At 54.0% G+C, this 9,491-nt stretch overlaps 1 protein-coding gene across 1 annotated transcript in view; it reads right to left on the bottom strand.

The window, feature by feature from the left end:
• Positions 1-271: 271 nt before the first annotated feature.
• WDR87 (WD repeat domain 87) overlaps positions 272-9,491 on the bottom strand; it is a 29,051-nt gene continuing 19,831 nt past the window's right edge. Inside the window, exons 6-8 of the mRNA XM_079989338.1 lie at positions 7,310-7,521; positions 5,941-6,290; positions 272-4,178 (exon numbers count right to left, since the gene is read on the bottom strand). Of these exons, the coding sequence (XP_079845464.1) occupies positions 472-4,178; positions 5,941-6,290; positions 7,310-7,521 (4,269 nt within the window). The 3' untranslated portion in view covers positions 272-471. The remainder of the gene's footprint in view (positions 4,179-5,940; positions 6,291-7,309; positions 7,522-9,491) is intronic.

The raw sequence follows: 9,491 nt of genomic DNA, 5'->3' as shown, positions 1-9,491 counted from the left end.
TTCCCGCCAGAGTGGTACCTATTTATCTACTTGCACTTCTGGTTCGCTAGAAGCGGCTTAGTCATGCTGGCCACATGACCCGGAAGCTGTACACTGGCTCCCTTGGCTAATAAAGCGAGATGAGCGCCGCAACCCCAGAGTCGTCTGCGACTGGACCTAATGGTCAGGGGTCCCTTTACCTTTACTTAGGTTGGTGACCATCACTGCTTCCTGCTCCACAGTTTAACTAGGCGCCTTCTCTAAAGTAAAAACTCAAAATAGCAACTGCAGATGGCATCTATGTCATGTTTATTCCGCTGGGCACTTCAAGGATCATTCCCTGCCCTGGAAACACCTTGCAACTCCCTTTCAATGCAGCTCGCTGAGGGATGTCTGATGCGACTCTCGAAAAGATTCAGTAGAAAAGAATATCACATACATACAAATCTATATATTTCTCTCTGGGTTAAAAAACAAAACAAGAAAGGGGGGCTATTTGCTCTGGGAGCCTGAGTGGACGTATAAGCGTAGCTTGGAGGCTTTTCCCCTGGCAACGGTGGTCTTCCACTTGAGGGACAGGGTGCCATAGCGTGTGATGCCCCGGGCCTTGAAGGTGTGCACGTTGTTCTGATAGCTGAGCGGGATGATGCCATGCCAGGCGGGAAGCCTGGGGGGGAGCCGAACCGAGTGATGGATCATCTCGTAGAGTATCCTCACCCCCAAACCAGCTTGCGCCTTCTGCATCTTCAGGGCGCTGCCCTTGACGTATGTGCGCTCTCTGCGGTCGCCCAGCAGCAGCTGCTGCGTCATGGCATGGATGAGTGGGTTGGTCAAGCCGTAGAGGTCTAGCAGCTTGGTGGTCTGCTCCTGCCACGCCGACGACTCGATGCCCCCCTTCTGCTCCTTCAGGACCATGAGGGACTGGTAGAGCTTCATGAAGCTCTCCCAGTCAACCCCTTTGTCTTCATACAGGCGGAAGGCATGCTTAAGGGGACCCCTGGTGAGGCTCCGCCGACGGAATCGCGCTTTTGGCTGGCCACGTCTGTACAGAGAGTCCTTTGGAAGCCGGTACTTCTTTGGCCTGATAATGGCGGTGGCCATGGGCAGCCCCTCCGTCTGCATGATGGCCTTCCAGGCCTTCTCCTCCCCCGCCAGGGACCATGTTATCTTGCTGGAGCTCCTTCCAAGCTCTCCTCTCTTCTGCTTCTGCTTCTCCTCCTCATCCGCCTCCTTCCGCTCCCCCTCTGGCCTCTCCACGTCTTTCTCCTTCTCCACCTCACCTAGCACAATGGGCCGGGATCTGAATTTGAGGCGCCTTTCCATTCGCAGCTGCTCTATTCTTCCTTGCTCAGCCTTTTCTTCCTCAGCCTTCAGTTTCTTTATGGCTTCCTTCAGCCTCTTGTTCAGGAAGCTCTTCTTAATAAATTTGCCTTTCTCCTCCGTCCACTCCTTCTTCACGCTCTCCCACAAGGACCTCTTCCTGGCCTCTTTCTGCAGCTTTACCTTCAGGTTCCTCGCCTTTAACACTGTCAGGGCAGTCTTCTGGAGGGTCTCCATCTTGGCTGTAAGCTCCTGAGAATCAGTGCTCCAGATCTGGTAGGCCTCCACTGCTTCTTTGAGCTGTTGCAGCAGAGTAGAGTGCCCTTTGCTCAAGAGCCCCTTCATCTCCTCCCCTTTCTGTAAGATCTGCTGCGCTTTCTGCAGCAAAGCCCCTGCCAGGGCCTCGGCCTCCACCCCCGATGAAACCTCGAGCATTGACACCACTTGGAAGAGGCGCTTGTAGGTGGCGGCGTCACTGGACTCCAGCTTCTCTGGCTGAGTCAGGATGTCCAAGAACAGTTGAGCATGTTCTGAAAGCTCAAGTTGGTCGTCTTCTAGCTTTGGAGTCGCTTCTTCCTCCCATAGGGCTATCAGAGCCTCTCTCTCCTCATCATTGAGGAACTCAAAGGTCTTCTCTACTAGGTCTTCCCACATTTCATCTCCTTCCTCTTTTTTCTCCAGCTCCTCCCACTCCCAGTCCCACTCTTCCCCTTCCTCCCCCCGGTGGATAACTCTTCTTTTAACCACCATTTTCTTTCTTCTTTCAGCCATTTCTCCAATTCCTTCCTCCTCTTCCCCCTCTCCCTCCAGGGCCCTCACTCTTGCCTGGGCCATCTCCATGGCTTTGGCATCAATGAGCTCCTTGAGTTTCGACTCAGACAGGCCCAACATTTTTTCCTTAGCCAGCCTCTGAGCAACGGCCTCCACCAGTTCTTCGCGCCTTAACTCTGCCAGCTCCTGGACTCTCGCCTCGTCCACCTCCAAGGCAATTTCCTTGAGCAGTTCCTGTATCCTCTCCTCATCCACTACCAAGCCCATTTCCTTGGCCAGCTCCAGGACCCTGGCCTCGTCCACTTCCAGCACAACTGAGCTGAGCAGTTCCCGGATCCTTTCCTTGGCCTCCTCCCCCTCTTTATTCTCGGCCTGGGCTATCTTCATCGCCTCGGCCATCACCCTCTCCTCCAGCTCTGCCTGCGCCTTCCTGCGTGCCTCGGCCATCACCTTTTCCCATTCTTCCGTCATGGCCATCTTCCGTGCCTTGAGCATCGCCTGCTCCTTGGCTTCGACCAGGGCTAGGTCCCTGGCTTCGCCCAGCGCCTTCGCCTTCACATCTTCCTTGGCCAGGTGCTTGGCTTCAGCCAATGCTTTCTCCTTGAGCTCCTTCATCATCCTCTCTTTGGCCTTGCCCCTCACTTCAGCCAGGGCGCTCTCGGTCATCTCGACCAGCTTCCTTTCCGACTCCTTGAGGATGGGCTTCAGGGCTTCTCTCCTGGCCAGCTCTGGCCCCTCCAGGCCCTCTCTGTCTTTGTCAACCAGCTTCCCCAGTCTCTTCCGTTTCCTTGCAGCTGCCTCCCGCTCACGCTCCCTCCGCCGGGCCAGCTCCCGCTCTCTCGCCCTGGCCACCTCTCGCTCCCTTGCCATGGCTTCTGCCTCCAGCTCCCTTGCCTTGGCCTCCTCGTGCTCCCTTGTCTTGGCTGCCTCCAGTTCCCTTTCCCTGGCCGCCTCTCGGTCTCGTTCCTTGATCGCCTCTCGCACTCTAGTCCTGGCCGCCTCCCGCTCCTTTCCCCGGAGTGACTCATACGATTTCCCTTTAACCGCCTTTGCCGCCACTTTCCCTGCCACTTCTTTGTCGGAGGCTGACTTCCCCTCCTGTTCTCCAGCCGTCCGGCCTCTCTTCTTCCGCTTGACCACTCTCCCCTCTCCATGCTCTCTCACTCCCTTCCCCCTAACAAATTCCTCCTCACTCTCACTCTCAAACTCTGTCTCCGAACTGCTGAACTCCTCTTGCTTCTTCGTGACTCCCACCACCTTTTCCAGGCTCTCTGTGGAAGGCTGGGACAACGACTGTCTTCCTCTGGGCTTTTGCAGACGCTCCATATATGCCGTCCATGCCTTTTCATCAACGGCTGCCTTCTCCTGGGAAGTGAGGAGGGACTGGCTGATGTTGACAATGTCCTCCCAGGACATGGTGCGGCCAGCCAGGGCATACCGGGCCGAGGCCAGGAGGTCCTCAGCCGCAGTGCGGCCCTCTATGTAGGGGCCAATGCGGAGCATCAACAGCTTGTGGAGGTCGGCACGCCACTTGGTCTTGTCAGAGCTGTACTCCTGGTTAGGGTCAATGAGGCTGCCTTTGGTGGGCACTGGCGGCAGGGTGGGGATGCCCACCTGGCTGGGTTTAGGCGGCAGAACAGCAGTATCTGGCTTGAGTTCCGATGTTGGGAGGGCGGCTGCCTGCAAGTCCTTCCTGTCCCTCTGGTGCTTCAGCATCTCAGTGTAGAGCTGGGTGCGAGTGTCACGCCGCTGCAAGAGGATGGGCTGAGCCTTCTTGCGCACCTTGAGCACTTTCGGGGCCTCGTGGGGAACGGTGGGAAGGACCTTGGGCCTGAGCCGTTTCTCCTTCTCCTTCTCCTTCTCCTTTGCCCTGAGCTCCCGCCTTTCAAGCCGCACCTCCCGCCATGTGGAGCCACTGCTGGTGCTGCTGAAGCTGGAGCTGCTGGAGCTGGAGCTGGCGGTGGCCATGCTGGGGGTGGGGCTGAGGCTGGGGCTGAGCTCCTCCAGACCTGTTCCACTCGCTACTGGCACAGTGAGCCCCTTGCCTCGTGCTTGAGGGATCCTGGGGAGCTTATCGCCACCAGCTGTGAAGGGACAAGGAAAGGAGTGAGATTAACCAGAGACATGGGCAGAATAATGTCAGGAATCTGAGGGAAGATACCTATGTAGCAGAAGTTGTCCCCCATCCCACTCACCACACAGAGGTGGCTTCAGGTCCAAAACGGTTTACTGTTGCAGAAGATAAGGCTTCAGTAATACAGTTCTGGACATTGATATGTACCATAATTTTCGCTCCATAGGGCGCACCGGACCATAGGGCACACGTAGTTTTTTTTTGGGGGGGGGGGGAAATAAAGGGGGGAAATTATTTTTTTTCCCCCAGCCCCAAAGAGCAAAGAAGCCAAGACAGCGAGCCGGATCCATTCTGCTGGCTGTCTTGGTTTCCTCTTTAGCCACACACAACCTCTCCAGCCGGGATAGATCCTACTCGCTGTCTTGGCTTCGTTTTTAGCCACGGGGCTGGGGCGGGGGAAGCCCGAGCTTCCCCTGACCCCAGCCTCCAGCCTCCAGAACAGGTCCGGGAGCAGCGGCAAGGTTGCGCACAGCCTTGCCGCCGCTCCCGGAGCTTGCGGGGCTGGGAGCGTGCTCCGAAGGTTTGCGGATAGCTGCCTGAAGCCCAGGGAGTGCAGCGGGAGTTGGCACTGGGCTCCCCAGGCTTCAGGCTTCAGGCTGCTATCCGCAAGCCTTCAGAGGCCGGTGGGAACTCCCGCCACGCTCCGAAGGCTTGCGGATAGCTGTCTGAAGCCCAGGGAGCGAGAGGGGTCAGTGCGCACCGACCCCTCTCCCTCTCCCGGCTTCAGTGAAATCCTGCATTCGCTCCATAGGACGCACACACATTTCCCCTTCATTTTTGGAGGGGGAAAAGTGCATCCTATAGAGCGAAAAATACGGTACATACAGCTTGTAGGCTTTGAAGACACAGATGTAAAAAAAAAGTAAAGGACCCCTGGACCGTTAAGCCCAGTCAAAGGCAACGGTCAAAGGCCCTGTCAAAGGGTTGCAGCGCTCATCTTGCTTTCAGGCTGAGAGAGCTGGTTTGTCCACAGACAGCTTTCCGGGTCATGTGGCCAGCATGACTAAACCGCTTCTGGCGCAACGGAACACCATGACAGAAGCCAGAGCGCATGGAAACGCCATACATATATACTGTACAAGCACAAAGTATCTCCCATTGCCCCAGCTTCAAGATGTAGCGCAGAATTTGATTCACCAACAGACTCACTGTCTGACTAATGAGCTGACATGCCTGAATCACTTACATAGATGACACTGGGCCATTGCCATAGCAACTGGCTTGGCTGACCTTGCACCTGTTGACTTATCACGTACATGGGGAGATTTTTGCTCTTGGGGGGAAATGAACCCCATCTTCCATGTCCAGTTCCTCCAACACACACTTCCTCTTTTGCCTCTGCTTTCCCTGCAGGAAATCTGCTTCTTAATGCAAACGGTTTTGATTTTTTCCTGGAGTGACATTGGTTCTGATCTCTCACTAAAGAGCAGGTTTCCCTGGAAAGGAATGAGGCAAGGGGGATTCGTGCTTCCTAAGTGCAGCGCAAGTGGAAGGGTCAGTCATTCTGCAACTTTCTACCATGGGATTCAAGGCTGCTTGTGCAAGTGAGAAGGGAGACAAACCCACTCACTTCCTTGGACACTGATCACAGGTTGCCAGTCCAAGTCAGGACAGCCTGACCTACTAGGGAGCCTAAGCAGGGGATAGCCCCAGAGGATGGTGGCCAGCCTGGGAATGGTGCTCCTCTCAGCAATAATGCTTCAAGATGCCCTCTCTGGGAAGGGAGTTGTACTTGCCTCTTTCAGGAGCAAAAGGGGCAGCAGTAGGAGCTTTCCTCTCAGGCTTGCCAAAGATTCCCAGCCACCGCGCCTGTCCTACGGGAAGGGTTTCGGGGGTGGTAAAGTCTACAGATGTTCCCCGAGATGGTGACCTAAGACGGGAAACGGTTGAGCGGCGGTCGCGGACTACTTTGGGTGGGATCTCGTTCATCAAGAACAGATTGGCTGTTAGCTGGTTCTCAACCCGAGTCATCAGCTTCTGTGCTCCTTCTGTCAGAGCGACCTTAGCTTCATCCGCTGTCTCTGCCATGATGCCAGCAGCCCGCACTCTGCGAGGGAAGGCGCTTCGATCGCGACCAAATGAAGACCTGGAAGGAGCAAAGAAGTAAAAGTAAAAGACCCCTGGATGGTTAAGTCCAGTCAAAGGCGACTACGGGGTGCGGCGCTCATCTTACTTTCAGGCTGGGGGAGCCAGCATTTGACAACAGACAGCTTGTGACGAGTGCCAGAGTGCACAGAAACGCCATTTACCTTCCCACCGCAGAGGTACCTATTTATCTACTTGCACTGGTGTGCTTTCGAACTGCTAGGTTGGCAGGAGCTGGGACAGAGCAATGGGAGCTCACCACCGTAGAGCAGATTCGAACCGCAGACCTTCTGATGGACAAGTGGCAAGCCCAAGAGGCTCAGTGGTTTAGACCACAGCGCCACCCACATCCCTTGGAGCAAAGAGTAAACAGCTGAAGGAAGGGTAAAATTGAGAGGGGACCTAGAGGAGGGGGGGGGGCGATCCAGGCCTTTGGCTTATGGCAGATAATTCCCTACCCTCTAGTAAATCTCCACACTGCAAAGCAAAATATCTTATTGCCTTTCAAAACATCTCAATCCTGCTGTTCATCTCACTGAGGGGATGTTTTAGCTACTTCGGGGCTTCTGCTATTGGCTAATTGGACACACACAGCTCTGTGCAAATGCAGTGGCGTAGCGTGGGGGGTGCAGGGGGGGGCGGCCGTACCGGGCGCAACATCTGGGGGTTAGGGTTAGGGTTAGGGGGCGCAAATCCACGGGTTAGGGGGCGCAAATCCATGGGTTAGGGGGCACAAATTACTTGCCTTGCCCCGGGTGCTGACAACCCACGCTACGCCACTGTGCAAATGTGCTGGGTGTGTGTCATGTGAAGCCCACCTTTAAGCTCCTCATCCTCAGTCATAGCCTACACCTGGGTACAGCACAGAGCAGCATCATAACCCAATCGGGTAGGGAACAGCTGGGTCTAACTTTGCCAGAAGCTGCAAAAGAGACCTTTCCAGGAAGCTCCTCCGAGCCACAGGGGGTGTTGCTTTGGGGGTCAGGGATACCCCACTCACGCCTCAAAGGAGACACTTACAAGTCTACCAGGCTGGAATCCGCCATCCGCTGCATCTCCTTCTTCAGGACAAATTTGTCCGTGATGCCAGCCACAGAGTCCAGCAGCGAGCGGGCCAGGTCACGCACTTTCTTGTTCTCATCCAGCAGGGCTCGGGCCAGGGGGACCACTTCCTGTTCACTCAGCAGGTCCATCTTCCCTAAGGCCTCCCAGGCTGCCAGCCTCATCCTCACCTGCGGAGCAAAAACAGGGGTCCATATCCTCGTACACATGAGCTCAGGGGCCAGCCTTTGGCCAGCCTCAGCCTTTGGCATGGCCAGGGGGAAAGCCAACCATGGCTCCCCCTCCTGAAGATGCTAATACCAGTGACCAACCTCCTACCGGTGTTGCATAATAAGGTTTGCATAATAAAGACTTGGTAGTGTACCCGCTTATAGCGGCTGGAAGGACCATTGCAGTTTTGGGAAAATTTAGATGGGGCCAATCTTACTGCTTGCTTGGCTAAAGTGTGGAGAAAGGAACGGATCAACTGAGAGTCCTCAGGATCCAAAGGAAAAGGGACAGTTTTCTACCGCTTTGGTCTGACCTTATTCATTTCTAAGCCAGGAGGAACATGTCCTGGGACCCCCTTGGCCCATGAATGAATATGGCCAATACAGTGACTCTGGGCATTTGAATATGTTCATTACCTTCCCTTGGGATCCCAGGGTCCCTGTTTTGTAAGCCTGCCTTATTTAACCATGATGTGTCTGCTATAAATATTTCCAGTCACTGCCTTCCTCATATTCACACACCTGTGGCTCACTTACTTTGGCAAGTAGGAAATCTGATTGGTTCTTATGAGCACTGTGTAAAGGATTCTTTTGCTAATAAAATGGCCTGGTGAGGGGTGTGGGGACGGACTTTCTCCGAGAGCCTTGCTGGTCAAAGCCTCGTGTCTTATTTTAATCAGGGTCCGATCCTTTCCTTTGGCCTCAGAACGCAACAGCGGACCCACCAATACGCCTCTGGCATTAGCAGATGTGGAAATTTTGGGGTTCACCGTTAATAAAGCTGATAAAAGCCGAGAGTTTAGACCGGTGGGTTGGAGTTTGGCTGGCATGACGTCCCTCTGAGGGCAAGGCTATGGCTACGGAAGAAGCAGGGACCATTTGGGGTGCCAGTGCCGAGAGCCCCTTCCTCTAAGTTCAGGTTGAATGCCTGTGTCAATAAACCATATATCCTAAAAGCACCACAGTCTCCGTGGAGCCTCATTTGTCCCAACACAGACCCTGGGGCATATAAATAATATAAATAATAACATTATTATTGCTGTTCTTATTGTTATTGTTCTTATTGTTATTAAGATCCGCCTACAACCCCTGGAATCTCGCACCTCTCATGGTGATTGGAGCAGCGTGTTACAATTGTTGTTGTTTAGTCGTTTAGTCGTGTCCGACTCTTCGTGACCCCCTGGACCAGAGCACGCCAGGCCCTCCTGTCTTCCACTGCCTCCCGCAGTTTGGTCAAACTCATGTTTGTAGCTTCGAAGACACTATCCAACCATCTCGTCCTCTGTCGTCCCCTTCTCCTTGTGCCCTCCATCTTTCCCAACATCAGGGTCTTTTCCAGGGAGTCTTCTCTTCTCATGAGGTGGCCAAAGTCTTGGAGCCTCAGCTTCAGGATCTGTCCTTCCAGTGAGCACTCAGGGCTGATTTCCTTAAGAATGGATCGGTTTGTTCTTCTTGCAGTCCATGGGACTCTCAAGAGTCTCCTCCAGCACCATAATTCAAAGGAATCAATTCTTCGGCGATGTGCCTTCTTTATGGTCCAGCTCTCGCTTCCATACATCACTACTGGGAAAACCATAGCTTTTACTATACGGACCTTTGTTGGCAAGGTGATGTCTCTGCTTTTTAAGATGCTGTCTAGGTTTGTCATTGCTTTCCTCCCAAGAAGCAATCGTCTCTTAATTTCGTGGCTGCTGTCACCATCTGCAGTGATCATGGAGCCCAAGAAAGTAAAATCTCTCACTGCCTCCATTTCTTCTCCTTCTATTTGCCAGGAGGTGATGGGACCAGTGGCCATGATCTTCGTTTTTTTGATGTTGAGCTTCAGACCATATTTTGCGCTCTCCTCTTTCACCCTCAATAAAAGCTTCTTTAATTCCTCCTCACTTTCTGCCATCAAGGTTGTGTCATCTGCATATCTGAGGTTGTTGATA

This window comes from Podarcis cretensis, assembly GCF_951804945.1.
Source record: "Podarcis cretensis genome assembly, chromosome: 8".
NCBI classification, from domain to species: Eukaryota; Metazoa; Chordata; class Lepidosauria; order Squamata; family Lacertidae; genus Podarcis; species Podarcis cretensis.
Note: the sequence above shows the minus strand (reverse complement) of the source record. Positions and strands in the feature narration are given on the sequence as shown.